At 38.9% G+C, this 23,912-nt stretch overlaps 1 protein-coding gene across 2 annotated transcripts in view; it reads left to right on the forward strand.

Annotated features, from left to right (window-relative positions):
• The window catches only part of arl15b (ADP-ribosylation factor-like 15b), a 61,685-nt gene that overhangs the window by 18,855 nt on the left and 18,918 nt on the right, over nucleotides 1–23,912 (forward strand). For both annotated transcript variants that reach the window (XM_057321017.1, XM_057321018.1), the window contains 3 exons: nucleotides 14,640–14,784; nucleotides 15,195–15,254; nucleotides 19,328–19,536. In XM_057321017.1, coding sequence (XP_057177000.1) covers nucleotides 14,640–14,784; nucleotides 15,195–15,254; nucleotides 19,328–19,536 — 414 coding nt within the window. The remainder of the gene's footprint in view (nucleotides 1–14,639; nucleotides 14,785–15,194; nucleotides 15,255–19,327; nucleotides 19,537–23,912) is intronic.

A 23,912-nucleotide genomic window follows, 5' to 3' on the forward strand; every position in this document is an offset into this window, starting at 1 on the left:
TTTGGACACGGTGACACACAGGGCAGCATGTAATCATGTGTGGTGCGCCCCCCGTATAATTTATTTTTCTTACGGCGACAGCCGACGCTAAAGGAGGAATTTAAGCTGACTCATGCCCATCATGCATTCAAATCATTAAAATTGGCGGTTGGCAATCAAACTGCGTTCTGTGCCTGAGCAACAAACAAATATACTCAAAACATTTTTCTAACCTAATAAAGAAACGAAACGAAATATAACTTTTTAACTGTTTATTTATTCTAAACTATTTTAACAGTTTAAACGGTGTCATTCACATCATTAATTCAAATTCATGCTCCAGCACATTTGGCTATCAAACTATGCATTCTGCACTTGAGCCACAAACAAAAAATACTCCAAACATTTTTCTAAATTAACTTAATATCGAAATGAAACGAAACATGAATAATTTGTCATTAAAAACAAAACGGAACTATTTTGGCGATTTGGAAAAGGTTAAACGAAGTGCTTTTGGTGCTAAATAAGGACGGATATTAGAGATACAGCACCAAAAGATAATCATTATAAATGTCATGGGTGCGCGTGCTGCGTACATCTGCGTTGTGTAGACGCGCTGCTAGTTTTTAAATGACAGAAATGGTGTATGTCAAATGTCCCTATATGCAGACTGCTATTTTAGCTGGAAAAAATATGATGCTGAAGCTGAACATAATGATGTTAACGCCATGAGATAATCTGTTTGCTCTGTCGTACACTGATAAAATCATGTTTGTACTGTGGATAACTGCAGTGAATACTGAAACATTAGATTTTACTTCCCTCAAACGATGTTGTATTCCGTATGGCTTGGCGACGTCTTAAATCCTGGCCAGTTCACGTGTCTGCGTTTCAACCGAGAAAGCTGAAAAAGTAGCGAGCGAGCGTGCATTCGTATGTACAGAAGCAACAGAGAGGGGGACGCATTTTTAGCCGTGAACAATGGCACAACAACGAAACAGCGGTGCAGAATTCAACGTTACAAATAGTTATGTTGTTGTAAGAAAAACAATTTGGCTCGTTTTAAGACTGTGGCGGAACAAAATAGTCTATGGCGGGCCGCCATAGTCTCGTCAATGAATGGGAAACACTGGTGTAGTGTTCTGTAACCCTTGAGTGCGAGTGGAGTGGTGTGGTTTAATGGTTTAAGATCTGGGCCAGTAAAGCTTCCAGGTTCAGACCTCACAAATATATTTGTGGTGTTTAGCAAAGCATTTAGTCCGGAAGACTGATTGTACAAACAAGTGTCAGATTGTACAAGTGACAAATTTGTAGTCATTAGTAAGTTGGAGTTTATACTGTCAAGATGTAAGCAGTAAATGTAAGCAGTCTTGCTGCAACCCACCCTTAGGCTAGAGCTTTGTATGCATTTACGTTGTTAAACTAGTTGGTTGGTGTTTGCAGTGTCACTTTTGCCCACTTAATGACAATGGAAGTAAAAGACATATAAATTAGTCTATTTAATAATGAATCCATATTCTTTATGTTCAGCCAACAAAACATATTTTGATCTGTTATTCATTAGATAAACTTTTTGGACTTTAGTACCTGTTTGTTGAGTGCACTCAAAAAGGTGCTTGTGATAGGTTGCCGTATTATTTTAAGTTGACTCAACTATTCTTTTCACAGTGTATAGTGTTCACATTATTGTATGGCCAGACATTAATATGAAGTCGTTCGGTATGAGTAAACTACCCAATGAGCATGTTTTTAAGGAAGTGCTTGTTAGGATTTATGATTTGTCTGTAATATGTAATGTTGTTGTAGTAGTCGATAACCAATTGTTTGATCATCTCAGACCTTATCCACACAAACGAAAACGCATCTTTTTCTCTCCGTTTTGGCCTTTCGTCCACACTGAGACGGCGTTTTTGTCAACGAAAACGGAGCTTTTCAAAAAGGCACTCGAAAGTGGATACATTTGAAAACGCTGTTTTCACTTTGTAGTGTGAATGAGGGAAACGGAGGGATTTATAAATGATGTCGCATTTTCGTCATGTGAAGCAGTTGTTTCGGCTGCTCTCCTGTTTGATAGCATTAATGTCAGTTCATCCATACTTTAGATTGCATTTTAGGAGACAGAATATTTAATTTCTCGCAGTTATTGTTTGGCAGCGGAGCGTGAGTTAAGTTTAACTTTTGCTTTTGCAGCTTTATAGTCTTGTTTTGCAGCTTTATAGTCTTGTTATAGTCTTGTTTTATTCATGCGCAGTACATGGATGTAAGCGTTTTCAGACGTTTCAGTGTGGATGGGCAGTGTTTGGGAAACGCTTGAAAACGCTAGTGTGAACGAAGAAAATGCACTAGTGTAGAAAGAGTGTCAGAAACTGCTGATCCTGTGGGATTTTTAAGCACAGCAGTCACTCCACAGAGGATGGTGTGAAAAGTGTGTGGTTTTGAATAGGAAGTTGACAGCATCTGAAATCACTGTGTGCTATAACATCTCTGAAGTTCAACTACACTGTAAACATTTTCTGTCAGCTGGAGCGACAGAAATATACTGTTTACTAATATTTTTTCCTGTAAAATTACAGGATATAAGGATATATATATAATAAATAGTTTTCCCCGTTTTTCTTGTAAATTTGCTGTCATTTTCTGTAATTTTACAGTTTTTGAAGGTATTTCAAAAATACATAAACAATCTGTAAACAGTAAAAACAGTAAAATTCAGTTTTTTGACAATTTACGTGGAAAACATACAGCCTGGCAAACATGCCCCAGATAATTCAAACAGACACTGCAGACATTGGAGTTTACCTTTGGATATTGCTTGTATTCAGGGCCGCACGGTTAATCATGGTTTTCACTAAATATCGCGTAAATCGCCCATCGTTTGCGACTGTGATATCGCGATAATTACGGTTATGTGTTTATGCGCAGTAGTGTTGTCGCGGTACCAAAATTTCAGTAGTCTGTACCAATACCAGTAAAATTCCACGTTTCTCGGTACCAATTTCGGTACCAAAGCAAAACACCAGTACATGCTAATTGAAACATAATTTTATTAATAAAGCTCATTGTTAATATAAATGTATAGAAAGCAATGCCATTTTGTATACATGAAGTATACAACATTCATAATGCAAACGCAACAGAATTTGAATCTTACTGCTTGAATTGTTAACTTAAATCCGGATGTTTCCTCCTTTCACCACAAAACTCTGTTCATTTTCTTCGTGATATGACTTTAATCTGAAGTATTTCTGCGTGCATCTCTTGTGGATCGGAGCCTCGCTTGCCTGTCGCAACCTGTCAGACAGATCATCAGTACCCGGTTAACCCGGGACGTCGGTGCTACCGGGTCTTATGAAAATTAGGTACAGCCAACTTTTTTATTTTTAGGTACCGACTTGGACCCGAAGTACCGGTACTTTTGACAACACTAATGCGCAGCTTGTCCGTGAAGTACGGCTCTTTGATGATCAGTAGTAAGTTCTGGCTCACCTGAAATCACTGTGAGTTTCATGCGCTATAACGTGCATTTGAGAAAGCAACACCCATCAAACATCATCATAAATATACTTTATTATCATGAAAATACCTGAGAAGGCTTGAAAAACAGTGATAGAAAGATCCCAATAAGCATTTTCTGGAATACGTGTGGTGTTGTACTACTTATGTTGTGCTTAATTGGAGTTTCTGTGCGCCATTTGGCCATTTGGCACAGCAGCATTTAACCTTACTTCACTGAAGAACTGCGCAAAAACAATCATACTAAATTGCCTAATCGTGTGCGGTTATTAACAATTTATCGTGCAGCCCTAGTTGAATTAATATTGGAGGGTCTTATAAGTGAGTGTTGTTGAATGTTCTCCCAATATTAAAGCTGCTATCAGTAACTTTTGCCTCTTTATCGCCATCTCTGTTTAAAAAATAAAATTGCAGGATACTTGCGGAGCTATTTTCTTTATGTGGGTCGTGCTTTGGCACTGTTTGTCTGTGTGGATGAATATGATGGTTTGAGGAATACATATGGGTTGTGATCACCCCATCAGAGCGCATCTGTTATTTTACATCAACATGACAATAAGTACGTCCTACAAAGGATATATCCTATCCAAAAAATGTAAACGGAGTAAATTCGGAGTAATATATCTGCGACTTTTATTCTGACCAAATGAAAATAAATAAATTTGCTGACATTTTACCTGTTCATCAGATATTTCATATAGATATTTCCAGATTAAAATTAGCCATTTAAACAACACGTTTATAACTGCTTTAAAAACAAGTTAGGAATGTGCTAATATTCGCAACCAGGTTTGCCAGATCTGCATAACAAAACCAGGCCAAAGTCTGGTAGCCTGCTCCTCTTCTTTCGGTTTATTGTCATAACATAACGTAAAGGCTAATAACAAATCAGCCTGACATTTCCAGAGAAATCTGACTGAACACTGAAATTATAAATCATTATTTTAATTATAAATTTACCATCGTAAATCTGGGAAAGGAAAGGAGACTTATATACTTGGTCAATAAGTGTTTTTTTGTATATTTTTAAAAATGAAAAAAATATTATAAAAATATTTTCAGAAAGTTACAGATTGCAGCTTTAATATAGAATATGGTGATTTTATAGTTAACATCCACAATCATGTTCTCATTTAATTGATTTCATGTAAAATACTTTCATGCAAGTAATGCTAATGCAAGTCAATGGGGACCAACGGTTTTATCAAAATATCTTCTTTTGTGTTCTGCTAAAGAAAGAAAGTTGAAATGACAAGACGTCATGTAAATAATGACAGAATTTTCATTTTGTAGGTAAGCTATTCCCATAATAAAGGACACTGGCACAGACTTACCAAAAACTAGTTTAAGATTGAATCCAGCAGAGTTCTGTGTCAGTAGTTTTAAAAACCTGTCCTGAGTATATCAAAAATGTGTAATATTAACAAGGTTTCATATTTTCTAACATTTTATGAACTCCAGATGCTTTCATCATTCGGTGGGTGGAGGATGTGAGATAACAGCAGACCCAAAGCATGAAAGTGGAGCAACTTCATGATGCTATTGTGTGAACTTGGGCCGGAAACTCTAGGAATGTTTTCAGTGGCCACTGTATGATTAGTATTATAAAACAGGCCATATCTAACATAACATTTTATTTTACTAATCTAAAACTGGTGATTATTCTACTCTCCAGCTCATGGTACCTCGTGCACTTAATACAGTTAGTATTACGCTTGATGAATAATTTGATGTGTAGACTTGCTTAATAGCATCATGACTGGTCATTTAGCATTGTTAATACAGATTTATGAAAATATGAAAACCTTTATTGTATTGAATAGATTTAATAACTTTTTCCATAATTTCAGATTGTATTATTTCCCCCTTATTTCTATACTGTTTAACCTTATGTATTACCACCAGTACTTATTTGATTTGCTCTAAAGCTGCTTTGCAAAAATGCAAAACTGTAAAAAGCGCAATATGAATTTGAATGGAATTGAACAGTGTTCTGTAAATTACAGTAGCAGGGTGGGTGTCTCTTATTGCAGACGGCGGTCCTGAAGAGAGACCGGCTAGTGTAGGAATGGAGACGCTAACCGTGTATTCTGCTCCACTTCCGTGCTTTGATAAGCCAGGATGTGGCAGTAAGGTCGCAGAGTTCCCCTCCGGCGGGTGAATATTCCACAGCCCGCTACTGCTGGGGCTCTATGGGACCCTGGAGCTGCTGGGAATTGGAAGCCCTGTAAGACCAAACAGGATACCACTCCAAAGACAGCCCTACAAAAGTGGGAAATCTGCACAGAATAAAGAAAACAAAAAGAAACTTCCTGTATGAGCTCCCAGCGCTGGGCTGGTAGGCTTCCCCCGGCTATTCCAGATTATAAGATCATAAATCAAGCCATTGCTTGTAGACCATTCACTTGTTCCTGGGAAGGACCAAATAAATTCCCAGTTCATTGGTTATTTACGGCTTGACCTTCTGGATGGCGTGATTGTTTGATGGTTTCTAAAGGCTGGAAATAGCTGATGTTTGGAAAATGCAGGTTGTGTTTTAGAATCTTAAAATGCAATGACTTTTATGATTCATTGCCCAGTGGCATCAGTCCCCAAGCGACGAGGGCAGCTCCATCTTAGATGGGATTTGTTGAGTGCCTTACTTTTTATCCTGCTACAGTTTTAACACTGTGCAAATCCCCATGCGCTCTGTTGACTCAAAACTATGATACTGTGATATGAGAGAGATTCACAGTGTATCAAATGTTTCACCCCAGCTGAAACATGCAGGGTCAACACGTGAGACCGACTAAAAGTCATCACTTGTTATCACTGAGCCACAGGTTTATACACGACTGTATAATGGTAGTAAAGATGTAAGTGTTGTTAGTTGACATGGATTCTGTGTTTGCACAGTGAATGTCATTTACAGTTGTAAATACAGTTGTTATAGTTATTGAATCTTGCCTAATGGAATGCTCATTGTGAATTTCTTTTTCTGCAAATATTATATGAAAAAATCGAACCCGTTGTTATAGGGCTGTTCAGCGATTAATCGCATCCAGAATAAACGTTTGTGTTTACATAATATATGTCTATGCACTGTGCATAATTATTTTGTATTTATCAACACATACATGTATATATTTAGGAAATATTTGCATGTATATATTAATAGGCAGCAGCTTTTTGCACTAAGTGTAAATACCGACAGCTTCTATTTACACTAAGTTTAAATTGCAGTAGGTTCTGTTTACACTAAGTGAATATAGCAATATAGCAATATATTCTTAGCGATACGCTATTTACGCTAACCGAAAATAGCTTTATTTTCTTTGGATTAAGTGTAAATACAGTAGTAGTTCAATGCTATTGGTACTTATAAATGGTGGCAGATACTATTTGCTCCTCAGTATTGTTGTGCATTAAACATTATGCAATATAACAGAGTGTAAATTATTAAATTAAAATTACATTTCATGCAGTGTGTAATGTTGCTGTGTGTGAATGTAAGCATGTCCAAGTTGTACAAAAGGAGTCGACTCTGAATCACGCGAACAAGTCGTCTGTTGTTCTAATTTCAGTTCCGGATCAGATTTGCGTCACTCGTTGTAATGCCCGTCTACATTCCATTTGCGACACTGCACGCGGTAGACCAATCACAGCAGACTAGACCATCTGACCAATCAGATCAGAGTAGGCTGACAGAAAGGAGGGGATTAGACGGATGAATAGCCAAAACGAATCATTTGAGAGTCAGACAAGTAGTAAGGTAATAAATAACTGCATATTATTAGAAAATGAAAGTGTTTTTACACCTTGTATGTACGTAAACGTGTTGTTAGACACTCCATAAACCAAAGTAGGACCTTAAAAATCACAAAATATTTACTCTTTAAAAGGATGGTAATTTATTGAGATAATAAAGCCCTACACCTACCCCCAACCTTACCCTAAACTTTATGAATAAAACTTAATTTTAAGTTTAAATTAATTTGATTGAAAACAGATGCCTTCATGAACTGATATGTGATGGGAAAAGGTGGAAATAAAAGAGCGATTTCAGCAACAGGTGGATTTGAACTGGGGTCTCCAGCGTCAGAGCTATACACACAAATACTGGTGGGCGGAGTTAGTGCAAATAGTTTCTACCAACAAGGCGGGCTATTTGTACTCTGTGTAAATGGACACTCCCATATTAATATTTGTATATAAATTATATATAAACAACTGTACATGTACGTGTATGCGTTTATAAATACAAAATTGATATGCACAGACGTATATTATGTAAACTTTTATTCTGGATGCGATTAATCATGATTAATTGTTGTACAGCCCTCTAACAACGGGTTGATTTTTACATAATATTTGCAAAACTACTGCATGAACAACAACAGAAAATGAAAATGCATACATCGTTGAGACAATTTTACCATTTCTACAGTTTAAAAAGAGCAGTGCTTCAATACCGTGGAACAAAGCTATGCCTGCGATCAGGTGTGTACAGGTCTGATAATATTTTGCTGTTAAATCCTCTAATATAGCACACACACGTTTTCATTTTAGCATGAAATTGGTAGCATGTGTTTGTTGCAAAAATTCTGATCTGAGCATCCCATAGGTTTTTTGGTAGTAGTAAAAAACAACTATTATTAAACCAATTGCTACTAATATTAAACCAGTAAACCCATGTTTGTCTTTACCCCAAGTCACTACAAGCCTCTATAAAGAATTAACATTAAGTCTGGTTTGTGATTTTTCCACTTTGCCGCTTCTTTATCATAGAACAAACAGGTGCCATTGAGTTTTATTGCACGCCAGCACGTCTCTGGTGCATTTCAGGCATGGAACTACCGCTTCCTCTCAGGCCTCCTATTGTGGCATCAATCACAGTTTTTGAGCCCTTCCTGTTTCCTGTTGTTCGCCCCATCCAGTCGGGCAGCCCGCCCTGCCTGTCTCTACCTGGAAGCCGTGCTATGGGTAGGATGGGCGTCAGTGGCATCGGTGGGCATTTCCCCCCAGATGATGACGCCCCTGGGAACAGCCGCTTACTATTGTGATCGGGCCAATAGCGGCACATATTTTGGCATCCAGATTTGACCCTGCGTGTTTGATCTTTGTACTGTTGTTGGAGGCTGTCTGATGATGATTACCTGTGATGTATCAGGAGACACCTACACTTGTGTAAAGATTAGGCCATTGCTGTTGTTGTGCAACTTGCTCTAATAAATGCATAACCAACTGGGCCTGGGGGTGTTTAAGGGATAGTTCACCAAAAACATCATCATTTATTTACCCTCATGTCATTTCAAACCTGTATGACTTCCTTTCTTCTGTATAACACAGAATTAGATATTTTGAAGAATGTTGGTAACCAAAGAACATTGACTTTCATTGACCCATTGACTTTCACTCTACAAACACAAAACCACTGAGACATTTCTCAAAAGAGTCATATACAGGTTTGGGATGACTTGAGAGTGAATAGATAATAAAATAGTTTTCATTTTGGAGATCGACAGCTTTTTATTAATTTGTTAAAGAATTTCTTAGAACACATTGACCAACTGGCTTTTTCCACACTGGATTATCAAGTACAGGTCTGACCTGTTTTCAAAGTTTCTAACGGTTCCTCTTAATGGGATTGTTTACATACATTTGCATGTGTTTGGTTCTAAATATTTAACCTGTTTTAGTCTTGACTTTCTTTACTGTTTTAGATTTAATAAGATTAAAGAGTTTGACTAGGCACAGGATCGTCTTTTGTGCTGCCACCTTCTGGTTACTGAAGTAACTACCAGTGTTTGTTCCCTGATGTTTTCGTCTCTCACAGAGCTCTGTTAAAGTGGGACAGCAGTTGTTATATTCAGGTGACAAGTAATGGGTTCTATTGAATGAACAGTTCACCCAAAATGATGGCAAATGACATAGGTTGGGACTTGTTTTTGGGATGTCATTCGATGGTTGAAAAAGTGGCCTTTGATATCACTTCATGCTTTTGCTCATAATGCCACACTAGTTTTGCTACAGAAATGAATAATTTAAATTGTGTGATTTGAGATTGAAATGAGGATTTTTGAGTAGAAGAGGGTTGTCAATAACAGATTTTAATCGTGATTAAAGATATTGTGGTAATACTACTACACATATTAAAATTTCGTAAAATCAGTAGTGGCTAAAAGTGATGAATATTTGTACTGTACATATTTGCTTTGAATGGCCCATCAGGTTAGACTGATCCAGCCTTTAAGTGGAGTCTGAAATATTATATTCACAAGTTCCACATGAACGCTCAAGCGAAGTCGTGTTCACCAATGAGAAACTCTGTATTTTAGTTGCAGAGTTATGATGTCGTTGGGGGAGTGCCGATATCCAAAACCATGGAAAGCAACAGTTGTCAATGAATGAATGATTTTGCAAAAATGTGGTATTTTGATCATTATATGTGAGATGTATGGATCAGCTTATGAGGACTAAATATTTGAGAGAGGATGGCACAAGTTTCCCAGGTTCCCATGATGGCAGCATAAACCATCACCAAATGAGGTGGATGGTATAAAATGGAGAAAACACTAAGCGTTTAAGGTGGTTATTGAACACATTTATTTGGCAAAAAGGCCAACAGCAGAATATCAGAGTATATGGGTTTTATTCTAATAAACAAAAATCACATCGAAAAAGCTTACATGAAATAAGGCAAGCATCGTCTACAAGTCTGATACTGTGATGACCCTTCGTGACAGACACCGATTATGAAGTAAACACGGCCAATGAAGGTTGGGTTTTAAATAGAATGTAATTTACAATCCATTCAACTTTTTCAGTGTGACCTATTTTTGAGTGAGGCAGGATGCTTAATGAGGAAAAAAAGGTTGGACAGGACTTGATTTGATCGTTTTCAGATCAATTGGATTATGGGTGTTCTTAATAAAGGGCTTAATAAATAGGAGTGCTTGGTGACTTCAGCCAAAAGAATGTAGTGAATCACTACATTTTGATGAAAGATTGCAATAACATAACTGAAGTAAATGTGTATTAAAGGGATACTTCACCCAAAAATGAAAATTCTGTCATCATTTACTCACCTTGCAGTTGTTCCAAATCTGTATACATTTCTTTGTTCTGATGAACACCGAGAAAGATATTTGGAAGAATGCTTATTACCAGACAGATTTTGCCCCCCCCATTGACTCCCATAGTAGGAAAAAATGGAGGAAAGAAGGAAAAAAGGAATGTCTTCTTTTGTGTTGTATTTTTTCCTATTGTGGGAGTCAATGGGGGGCAAGATCTGTTTTGTTATAAGCATTCTTCCAAATATCTTTCTCCGTGTTCATCAGAACAAAGACATTTATACAGATTTGGAACAATTCGAAGGTGAATAAATGATGACAGAATTTTCAATTTTGGGTGAAGTATCACTTAAAAGTAAATAAGCCTGTTTTGATTTCATGTGGAGTCTAAAGCATGATTACATATTGAACAATAAGAAATCGAGATCCATGTGACTGGTAAATTATGGCACCGACGGTTATGACTCCTGACTTAATTAATCAACTTGGATCTTTATCTCCAAATGTTCATGACCATCTTGGTGTCATTTTAGATTCCAATTTGACTTTTGATAGGCAAATTAGTGCGATTGTTAAAAGCAGTTTCTTTCAGCTTAGATCTATTGCCAAAATCAAGACGATGCTTTCTAAGAAAGACCTTGAAACTGTTATTCATGCATTTATCACCTCAAAGTTAGATTATTGTAATTCCTTATACGTGGGTTTACCCAATTCAGCTGTAAATCGCTTGCAGATGGTTCAAAACGCAGCAGCCAGGTTTTTGACTGGAACTAAAAAGAATCAACACATCACTCCTGTTCTTGCTTCTCTCCATTGGTTACCGGTCAAGTCCCGAGTTGATTTTAAAATCTTGCTTTTTGTTTATAAAGCTTTATATGGGCTTGCCCCTCAGTACATAAATGATCTTCTTTTTCCGCACAATGTTTCAAGATCTCTACGCTCTTCTAATCAACTTCTTCTTTTTGTTCCTCGTTCATGTTACGAAACGAAAGGTGATCGGGCTTTCTCGGTGGCTGCTCCCAGACTTTGGAACAGTCTTCCTCTCAATATTAGATCTTCCCCTTCTGTCTCCATTTTCAAATCTTCCCTAAAAACATATCTGTATTCTGAGTTAATTGAAGGTGTTTATATCTTTACATATGTCTCTATGGTTTTGATCCAGTGCTAATTTTCTTTTAATTTTCTTTTTCTTTTAAATAGTATTTTAATATATCTTTACAGCACTTTGGCTACAACTTCCGTTGTTTGAAATGTGATTTATAAATTAATAAACTAAACTAATAAACTAAACCGATCTGTTGTAGGATTGGAGTTTAAAGTATAATCACTGTGTCCACTAGAGGTCATTATTTGCCAATCTTACACCCAAACTCAGTCTGTATTCAATGTAGATTGAAACCCCACCACGCCTCCCTCACATTTTCCTTGCAATCACATGTTCAGTCCTGAATGTATGAATACAACAAACAAACGAATAAGCATTCATGATTTCTCACTGTATCCGTCATGGTTTACCCTCATCCAGTTATGCTGTGTTGTGTGTGCACTTAGCCTGTGGATGTCACATGATTCACATAATGCATTCACCATGCATATTTGCACCCCGTGTGATGAAAAATCCCTTGTTCCAGCCTCACTCTCCCACTCTTATTGGCACACACACCTCTTTATGAAGCCGTTGTCATTAGTATCTACAGTATGACTAAATAAGGGTCGAAACGCTCTACGCAAGTATGGGAACACCAAGTTAAGCAAGCCAGATTTCATGCCTCATTGGGAAGTCTGTCGCCCCTTGAGTGCTGAGGTTTGTTGCCGGCAGAGTAACGCAAGAACACACGCTAAGTATGTGTAACAGGATTGTACACCCGCAGTGTGTTTTCTAAGAATTTTGGTATGTTTTTGCATACTTGAGTAAGATACGTTTCCATAGTACTTATTTGGCAGACACTTTCATCTAAAGGGTTCAATACACTAAGAAGTTAGTCATACAAGAAAGCTTCATTAAATTAGGCCACACAACAGCTAAGGCGACAATTCAGTTCCTAAAGCTGCATATGGGCAATTCTATGCAACCTAGGTCAGATGTCAATTTTTGGTGTTTTAAATACCCATGTGAAGTCTCTCTCAAAGTTTTTAAAGCAGTTTTTGTTTTTAAAGCAGTTTTCCATAGTCAGGTAAGGTAAGTGAATTGTCACATCCATAACAGTCCATATTCCTCATAAATGGGCACATGGAAATTAAAACTATTTTGTGGAAGAATCATCCCATTTGCTGGGTATTAGTGCTTCTGGTTTGTGTGTTTTAATTCACAGAAATCAAACAAAGTATGTTTTCTCTCAAAAATGTGAGTCCTTTTGTCACATCCAGAACACATTCATTTTCTTCTGTTAAAGAGTAACTATTACAGTGTTGTTAAAACTACATTTCACGCAATGTGTAATGTTGCTGTGTGTGAATGTAAGCAGTCTACCAAGTTGTAAAGCCGAACGTGAACGAATAACAAAGTTATTGGCTTGGGAAAAAAGGAGTCGACTCTGAATCACGCGAACGAGTCATCTGTCGTTCTAAATTCAGTTCCGCGACAGATTTGCGTCACTCGGTGTAATGCCCGCCTACGTTCCATTTGCGACACTGCACGCGGTAGACCAATCACAGCAGACTAGACCATCTGACCAATCAGATCAGAGTACACTGACAGAAAGGAGGGGATTAGACAGATGAATCGCCGAATGAATCATTTTAGAGTCAGTCAAGAAGTAAGAAAATAATAACTAACTATTATTAGAAAATGAAAGTGTTTTTACACTTTGTATGTACGTAAACTTGTTGTTGGACACTCCTTAAACCAAAGTAGGACTTTCAAAATAACAAAATATTTACTCTTTAAAATAGAAAACTCATGCATAGAGTATGATATTTTTCTGACGTCTGGACTCTATCATCAGGGGTTTAGTAAAATATAAACAGATCATTTAATATATCGGTAATAAATACATTCTCTGAGAATTTGTATTTCAAGTTTTGACTGAAAATGTCACATGCATTACGTTGAAATTGCGCATACACAGAAACGGCAATCCCAGAACGCATTGCAACATGTTCAGTGAAAAAACTGGTAATATTGTTGTATTTGATTGTGAAATGGTTATCTAATTAAAACTGCACCATTAACGCATCACATACTTAGCTTAGCGACATGCTAACGTCAAATTCTGCAGCAATAAACCAAGTGTAAAACATCCCGCGCACATCATGCGAGTGACTTTATTTCTGTGTTCCTTGTACACCATTCCAAATCATTTAAATATGAAGTTTTACTTGGGTCAAGATGTTGCCCGTGTAGGCAGTAGACAGCTCGCTATAAATAAAGCTATACATAGCCAACCAGATGAAGTCTGCTGTGGGACATGCAAAAGGCAGACGGAGACGAAGATAGAAAGGGAAATAAGAAATTTTATACTGGCTGAATATGTATTTGTTTTTACTCAGAAGAGGCTTGACCGCATTAAGCTCCCATTACCCGTAACGTCGCACTGTAACGCAACACAATCGCGGGTTCCGCATGTCAAATGTGCTCGAACAGAGGGCCCCAGCGGCTTTGATCTTCCTCCCGTAGACTGTATGCTGGGAAGCTTTTGATCTGTTAAATGACCTGTTTTAGCAGTATTATGGGCCGTGTTTATGCGTGTGTATTTTGGCGGTTAGTCCGACCTCGCTCAGTTGCAATTTATTGCCCGACTTTTTCAGTCGCATTAGCGTTTATTGTGATGACGTCAACCAAAGCCCTCCAACAATAGCGCACAGAGAACAGGGACATATTTCTGCAAGTAAATATATTGGGTGCGAGCTCGGCCCAGAACATTGTGGTAACTCTCAGCCCATATAATTTCAATGGAGGCACTGTGCGGTAGACTTGTTTTTTGCGCGCAGAAACGTTTGCTCAACCAGATGGTGTCAACAGATGTCAGATGGCTTCGAGATGTGGTTCTGTTTCTTAAACGACACACACGCACAGAGAATCGCGAGCCAAAACTTGAGTGGGATGTTTTAATGGAAATCATCTTAACCTTCTACCTGTCTCCGTTTTGTCTTCAGTGTTTTAGGACGTTATGCTGTAAAGGACCTCCCACTCCCAGACCAGAGTATGACGTGGTTTGCATAGGTCTGACAGGCTCCGGGAAGACCAGTCTGCTCTCCAGACTTTGCAGTGAGGCAGCGGACAACATCGTTCCTACCACAGGTCAGCCCACCATCAGAGAGCCAGACATGACCGATAAACACAAACACAGATTTCTGCACTTCCTCCTCACCAAACACTTTCTATACTTCCTCTTATTACTTTCTCGTAAAGGTTTGACCGAACTAGGTTTCTGTAACTCGATTGGTGTATTTATGACTTTGTTTACACAACTGGAGGAAAACAGAAAAGGTCCTGTTGTAGCCTGCAAATATTTATTAGGTAGCAAAGTTTTGATCAACGTTCTTCATAAAACGCCTCTAGAAGATATTTGTGTGCTACGAAAATCGTACTGTTTTGTTTTTACACACCTGCACATGACCACCCAGGTGTGCTGGGGGTGTTTGTTTATTTCTGACTTTCTTTTATGAAATCCTCATGGTGTGTAATTTTTGTTCAACTTTCATTTGCAGGTTTTAGCATTAAAGCCGTGCCGTTCCAGAACGCCATTTTAAACGTCAAGGAACTCGGAGGTAAATGCTCTCTGTTAATGATTTTTCAACTGCATCATTATTGTCATTAGCCAGCACCTATGGACACATCTGTTGTCATTTCAATGCATTTCAACTTCTGAAAAGTCAACTTTGGCAACCCAACACCGGGTATATAAACGTTATTTGACACAGATGTGACACGAGGACCCAACCCCAAATGATGCAGAGTCATTTCTTTGATGACTGATAGTTTGCTCTTCAATGTAAATTGGAAGCGGCGGTGCTTGGATGCAGCACGCAAAGGGAAATGTTTTAGATGTCACTCGTTCACCGAACCCGCAGCCATCTTGGCCCGCGTTTCCGTTTTCGTGTGAGTGATTGGCTGCCGCTTTGAATCCGTCTTTAGGATGAGTGAGCGATGATGTGAAAAGGAGGGCGTCGTAGATGCACTGAGCTCTGGGGGAAGGGAGGGCTCCATAGGTGAGGTGACAAAGTTGGATACGTACTGTAAGTGCTGTAAATGAGATTAGTGAAGAGCGAGGCGAGGCGGGGTTTCACCTGGTCCTTGTGCATGCCATGAGTTAGTTTGAAGGTGGGACATGATGGAAATGGATATTTAAAGGGATAGTTCACCCAGAAATGAAAATTCGATTACCATTTACTTGCCGTCATGTCATTATTAAGTCTATGATTTTTTGCTCTGGATCGAGAAGAAACGAGAAGTTTAGCAATGTTTTGATGTTGCGGTTTTCCGTACAATGTAAGTGAATGGTGACAGGTGATTTCAGTTTGTTTCTCGCACAAAGCTGTTGGTTGCTTCAAGGGATGTAACAATATTGTGGCTTGAATGCACTGTACAGTATATCACTTCAGATAAAAACGTCTGCCAAATGTAAAAACTTAAACCTGAATAAATCCACAGCGCACCTTTTCTTAATCCTTTCTTTCTAAAGGAGTTTTTATTCGGTTGTTCAGCAGTAAACGACATTTTATTTATTTTGACATTATTGATTATATGAATTATGAAAAGGTATCTTTAATGTATTATACGTTGTATTTAATAATAATATAAATGACATAATAATATGTAATATAATGTTGAAATTTATTAAAGACAACAGATAATCGTGTTTAATAATCTAGATCTCAGTATTGGCCAAAATAGTCATGACTATTATTTTTGTGATAATTGAGGAGCCAGTTCTCTCTTAGGGTTTAGCTTTCTTAATTATTTTCTTAATTAGAATTTTATATTAAAACTCGCATTACTAAATTTCACAAAATTATAGTTACAATTTCGCCAATAATTTTAAGCGGCATACCTGGTAAATTGGTATTAATTTACTTACAGAAAGTTTAATTAAACCTCAAACGTTGTCCAAACTATAAAAATGTACAATAACAATTGGAAATTGGAAATTACACCTGGTTTTGAATTTCAGAATAATGTGATACTATTGTATTGTGAACCCGGTATTGTGGATTGTAATAAATCTTGAGCTGAGAATTGTTATGATGCTTTAAGAGCCCTTGAAATTCACGCTTAAGCCTTATCATCTAATTAGGAGCATAGTTTGATTTCAGTCATTAATTTCACTATGATTTAGAGTTTTTACATGATCTTACTTCAGTCAGTTTTAAATATATCAAATGTTTTCTTCATTATGTAGGAGGATTTTATGTAGAAATCCAAAAATCACAAAAAAAGCTGGGTTTCACATGCAGGGTCGTATTTACTTACTTTCATATAATGGGAATGAAAAGCATGAACTTATTTTGTGCTCTGTGGAACGACGAAAACCGGGGTTTTGTACAAATGCAGTTGAGTAAATGATGGTCATTATTGGTTAAAATACCCTTTCAAAGTGAAATGGTGAGAAAAAGAATGTTAAATGATCTTCAAACTGATTAACCTCCCAATTCTCCTGAAAACCTGCCCAATTACGTTCTGTTTTCCTTTTAAGCACTTAAGAAACCTCCCCTCCAGACCTCTGAAGAGTTCAGCTCAATGTCAGGGGCCTGCAGAGTGTGACCTCCTTTTCCCCAAAAACATCAGGCTTGGGTTACGACTGGGACGTTAACCTTGAACCTGACGCGGAAAACTCATGTCACACCTTATTGATGGAGGTTGCGCGCCGACGTGACACGCTCGCCCTCCTGCCGTTTCCGACGCGGCCGTCGAGAAGGTTTACCGTTTTCCCGTGTTATTGGTTGGTCTGCTCGTCTGGCCCGTGTTTTGGGTCGGCGTGAGTGATGTCAGGAAGCCAGGAGACGTTCAAAGCGCCGTGCCGTCTGCGCACGTTTCCCAACAGTATCACGATGACACCCCGTGTGATCTAGCAGGCTGACAGGCGCAGCGGAGAGGAGGCACCACATGCTCACATTTACCATCTCGCAGCAGCCATCTGAAAGCACTTAGCAGGCTCTTTCCCTCTCTCTCTCTGTTTCGCTTTTTCTCTCTGTTTCTCTGGACCGCGGCCATGATGTAATGATTTCTGCGAAAATGTGCTTTAGTTGCATTATCACACGAGATTGTAATGCACCAGTCAGTTGCTGATAAACGCCGCTGCGTTCCGTCACATTGTTCTCTGCGTGATGCACACGTTTACGCGTTTGAAATGAAAGTAAACGGCTGCTTTTCAAAGCCCTTGCTTCAACAAGACCTCCCAGATGGGATTTTTTTCTTTTAACATGCAGCCAGTAGATGGAGACTTCTAGTCACATCGAATCAAAGAGCATGTTTATCCCATGACCCACGTAGAAAACGGTGTCGGAAATGAGCTGTTTAAGTCAACCGATTGCGCGTTAATATTTAATGGCGCTTTTTATAATGGCAACAACAGATCAAACGTTTGTTAACTAGATGAGTCAGCCTCGGACATGGCCTGTCTGTGAGGATCACAAATATTTATTGTGAGTCACAACTTGTCTTAACATCTGCACAAAACATTATTTCTTTGGCAGGGTATCGCAGAGCATGTTTGCTGTTGCGGTCAAGGTTGCATGACAGCGTTTGGAAAGCTGTTGCCGAATACCGCGGTGGATCATTCCAAATGGGAAGCATTAGATCGTAATACCGGCGATGATATCGGCCACTCGAGCGCTGCAACCCGATCTGATAGGTGGAGCGAGTTACAGAGCGCTCCAGAACAGTTTTAGTTCCGATAATTTGGCGAGGCATGACTAAGAGCTCAGTTTGTGGTGTGACAAAGCGCTCAGAAGTTTGGGAGCGGAACCATTAAACTCGGGTCCGGTGGAGAGCGGTCGTGGAACGACGCACAGCTGCTTAGCGTCAAGCAAATAGCTCGTACGTTCTGGCAGGACTTCAAGAGCTTTGAATTAAGCTGCTGGTTAATCTCTGGCGTTGATAGATGTCACCTATTTATTAGCGATTTGCTAGCAAATGTATCGGCGCGGTAGGCGACGCACACGAAGCATGCACGCGATTAATGCCGCGCATTCCATTAGTAGAACTCACGAGGACGAGAGGTATAGACAAACCGGGCTGTGTTTTTTTTCCCGGTTAGGGTACAGGCCCCACTGTGACTCACTTTAACCAAAGCCATGCTGCGCTTGTGTGTCTTGGTGGCCACATTTTTGTACCCCCAAATTGCTGAGCGCAAGAGAAACCATATGTTCACTGTAAAAGTGGGCCCATTTGAACTGTGCTGTAGACTGGCCATCAGAAGAAACCATTTTAATATGCTCTCAGGGTCGACTTTAAAGAAACGCTGTTGCGTCGAGCGCTCTTCATTTGAGCACGGCTTTTCCCCACAGGCTTTCCCTGAGCGGAGCGCAAGTTGGCATGCATGCTTAAGGTCATAAAAATACATAATGCAATATCCGCACTGGTTTTTGAAAGAAGGTACGGGTCCTCACCGAATGCATTCCAGCAATGTTCGAATTGATACTGTGTCGAAATACACCATAGTCGCTTTACCGCTCAGTTGCCAAGAGCGTTTTATTGAAGCTCTCGTGTCTTAAAGCTCAACATCTGATTTACATTTTCCAGCCACCTTCTTTTTTTTGGCGAAGGGGTTAATGTGTTTATTAAATGTTATGACTTCCTCGCCGAGACCCTGATGGTGTGAAACCGTGTGTTTTTGTTGCAGGAGCGGACTCAATTAAGAAGTACTGGAGCCGGTATTACCAGGGTTCCCAGGGGGTGGTTTTCGTGTTGGACAGCGCTTCGTCCGAGGAGGACATGGAGGCAGCACGTACAGAGCTCCACTCGGCCCTGCAGCATCCTCAGCTCTGCACGCTTCCATTCCTCATCCTAGCCAACCACCAGGACAAACCCGCCGCCCGCTCCGTACAAGAGGTAACCCGATCCTCGTCTAATAATTTCCTTCCTCGTCCCGGCTCAACACTGGGACAAACCTGCCGCCTGTACAAGACGTAACTTAGTACTCGCCCAGTTCTTCCCATCGTCGTCGTTCTGGCCCACCACCAGAACAAACCTTCTGCGCCCGCTCGGCACAAATTGTAACCAGAGACTCCCTTAATACTCAACCCTTCAGCATCCTTGGCTCTGCACGCTTCCCGTCTACATGCTGGATGACCACCGGGGCAAACCTGCCGCCTGCTCTAAACAAGCAGTAACGTAATGCTCACATAATACCCGCATTTAAGAGGAATCACATAATACTTACTGTATGTCAAAAAGGTAACCTAATATTTGCATTTATTTTCATTGCTTTTCACGAGAAAAGAGACCGCCACAGGGAAAACACATTATACAAAAAGCAGAACTTAATATACAAACCATATCTAATATTGCACAATTGAAATGCAAGATTAACTTTTACACGGTCACTTAGCATGCAATTTAGTTTTTTTTTCTTAGAGTGTATCAGCGGAGCAGCATTCGGAATATGATGTATGCTCCATCCAAGCTTGGCAGGCCATTGCTATGGACACTGTGTTTTTGTTTTTAAAGATCGCAACATTAAAGCTGTCACGATTATGAAATTTGTTGACGATTAATTGTCTAGTAAATAACTGCGATCATGCCGATTAATCGTTTGTTTTTACGGCTTTGACAATTAATTGTCATACTTTTTTGTGTCACTCATTCATTGAATAATTGTCATAAAATATTGTGATTATTTAATTAAATTGTCATTTGCAGTATATGAATAATACACCAAACATCTTTACATGTTATATTGATTTATTTGACGACAATTTCTTTCGTAGAGGTGTCGCTGAACTCTTCCTTGTTTCGTATTTATGCAATAATTACAGTTGAAATAAATAATGTAAAATAATAGCGATTACGTCAAATAATTGCGTATTGTTACAGCCCTACATATTGTAAAGCCAGCTGTTTGTTTGCTTGTCTTTTTGTTAATCTGCCATAAATGACAATGCCGTCATCACTCGCTCGATTTCGTCCTCTGGTCGGGACGGCGGTGTTTCGCCTGCAGTTTGGGTCTCTGGGGATGGACTTGTTGTTTGCAAACACTGACAGGCAACAAGACATTCTCCCACAGATCGACACGACTCAGCTTACCAACTTTCTCAGGCTTTATCCACAATAAGGCATTGTGTTGTCGAGAGCCCAAAGAATCGGTGGTGTGGAGAAACACTACAGCTGTCGTCTCCTCTCATAAGCGTGTTTTCCTGCGATCCTTTCGAACATCGTTTCAAATGCAACCGGCACCAAAATGAAGATGAAGTGCTTACTGGTGTTAGTAATAGCATGCGTGGCATGTCTCTGCCGTCACATTTCTATTTTAATGATCCCCTTGTCACTTTTATGTTTGGCGGATTGAGTTACTCAGCCTGTGTGTCTTTGCTATTTGTGTGTGTGTGTGTGTGTGTGCGTGCGTGTGTGTGTGTGTGTGTGTGTGTGTGTGTGTGTGTGTGTGTGAGAGAGTCACTTGGACTGTACCGCTCGGATGGGTTTGTGTGTCCGCCAGCATCTGCTCCGAGTGGAGAAATCGGTCCGCAGGCTGCAGGGTATCGCCCAATGCACAGAGCGCTAATGAACGAGGCTGAGAAGCGGTCCTGAGTGAGCAATAAATATCGGCCTTTGGAGAATAACGCATCCCATTTCACTGATGTGTTTCAAAACGGGGCTTTGCAGTTGGCAGTCGCTCGCTTTGCTGGACATGCAACTTGGGTTGCACAAGACGCGGCCGTGATAGGAGCCGACCAGCTTGTTTTCCATTAAATTGCTCTCAATCGATTTCAAACGGGATCAGATCTCATGGACCTCCTATGGGCACAAAACAGTTTTTGGGGATTGAATGAGAAACCGTTGCCAACATTTGTTGTAAACTGAACCTGCTGTTGAATTGAATTATGCTACATTTTTGACGCAACAATTTTTTTGCAACATAAAAAGACAAATGTTTGTGGTAAATCTGATTTTCCAGTCTGTGATGTTAATTGATCAATGTCACCAGTATTTAAGAGGAGTCTATATATATATATATTGGCTGTCTACTTGGAACAATGTCGCAGTTGTCAAAAATGTTGTCCATCTGCCAATTACTGAGCTGTTCTGAAGTCTTGGGCCAATAAGAAAACTATGCACTGCAAAACAGCTTTGCTGCTAAATGTTTTCTTGAAACACAATTCTCCCTATATACTACATCTTCTGCACACACTAGTCTATGGAGACATGTCAGATGTTTAGTTTTTTCCAGATATAAATTGCAAAGACTCAACGTATCAAATGCAGGTCTGGTTCACATTCCACTTGCCAGCATAAACCTGTTTATTCATTGGTGTTAACTGTTATGTATTATCTGTCTTTTTACGGATGATCATGACATTGTCAAAACGCGTATTCGTAACCTTGAGGTCTACCGAGTGACCCACCTATGTCACTCTTAAAAATAACATAATGACCTGGAATTAGAGATGCACCAATACAAAATTTCTCCACCGACACGATAGATGATTATCTATCGATAGAGTGATATCTGCTGATGCCGATTCTAAATGAATATTTCTTAACTTTCTCAATGTTAATAATTCATATAATGACTTAATATTGAAAATCAAGCTGGTGATGTTTCTTAACATTTTCTAAATACAGAGCACAAATTCATTCCATTTTCCTGTCCTCTTTTGATTGACAGGATATGTCGGCCCTGATCATCGGCTGTTTTTAAACTATCGGCCGATAGTGTAAAGATTGCTTTTATGGACCGATATCGATTATTAGCCGATATATCGGTGCATCACTACCTGGAATCTATCCACTAACTCTTTCAAGTACCCAGCACTGGTACAGTCGATCTAGTTTTGGATTTTTTGATAGTGTGTAATAAAGCAAATGGTAACACTTTACAATTAGGTGCTATTGATTAACATTAGTAAATGCATTAGCCAACATTAGCTAACAATGAACAATTTAGTTGTTCAGCATTTATTAATCCTTGTTAATGTTAGTTCATCCCAAAACAGTTATTCATGTTAGTTCATGTTGCATTAACTAATGTTAACAGTGTCAACGTTTGATTTTAATAACGTATTAGTAAATGCTGAAATTAACATGAATTAATATTAATAAATGCTGTGTAAGTATTGTTCATTGTTAGTTCATGTTAGCTAATGCATTAACTGATTGTAAACAAACAGCACCTTATTGTAAAGGGTTACATTATGTTATACATTAAGTATTATGCATACCCGGTCAGTAGTTGGCGTTGTAAAAAAAAAACACCCACACATACGCATACCAAGGTTAATCCCAAAATGTGTCTCCGCTGGTCGTAGCGGTGAAGTAAATCTACACTTTACTGAAGAAATGTAAATAAGTGTGTTAAGTAGTACAAACTGTTGGCCGCCAATGTTGTTTTGGTTATACTCGCACATGCCTATAGACTGAACATGTAATATGCGTGTGCATGATGTCACCACTTTCACAGATTCACATTTTCGGAGTTTACATTTAGATGATATGGTTGGTATGGTATGTTTTTCAGAAACGTGCACTTTGAAACCCGTTTTCAGAAGTTTCCGTTTTAGTGTAAAAAAGAGCCAAAATGCATAAAATGTTTTCAGTTGTTCATGAAAACGCTGATGTGTATACAGTCCCTAAAGTTAAATTGAAAAAACTGTCCTTGCTAAAGAATAACTAAAGGGAATGTATGAATGAGCTAAAATAAAATCAACATGAAAATTACACCAAAAATGTACTATAAACTATAATAATTTCCCTATTAATAGCTCAGTTAGGAGTGGTGTATTTGCCTTCTGTATTTAAGTATGTTTATGCCCCATATAATACAGTTAGATTCCTTGTGAACTGGTTATATCTTTAAAAGCTGCTTTTCTGAATCCTATTTATGACGTCCATCTTAACCAACCGTTTTTCAGAGCACACAGGCTCTACAAGAGTAGCTTGGAGATTACAGACCGGCGACAGTACTTGAGACAGCTTTGTTTCGTTCCTCATTGGACATCTTGTTCCATGTTACGGTCATAAATTTACACAGCAGTGATACTGTAAGCCAGGTGTCCAAGATAATCATGTGTCACATCCTTAAATTAATCCCATTTATGCACAACGTCATACACATTCAGACAGACATTTTTATTCTGCAGCTGCATCATGTCATCATGTTTTTTCAAGCGTCCAACAATGAGCATTGCGTTTTAAAGATGGCACGTCAAGTTAAAAATAGTTCAACGTTTAAAAATGCGTCTTGAGAGCCCTGCGTCCTTTTCCAATCTGTA

Source organism: Triplophysa rosa, linkage group LG22, assembly GCF_024868665.1.
Source record: "Triplophysa rosa linkage group LG22, Trosa_1v2, whole genome shotgun sequence".
NCBI classification, from domain to species: domain Eukaryota; kingdom Metazoa; phylum Chordata; class Actinopteri; order Cypriniformes; family Nemacheilidae; genus Triplophysa; species Triplophysa rosa.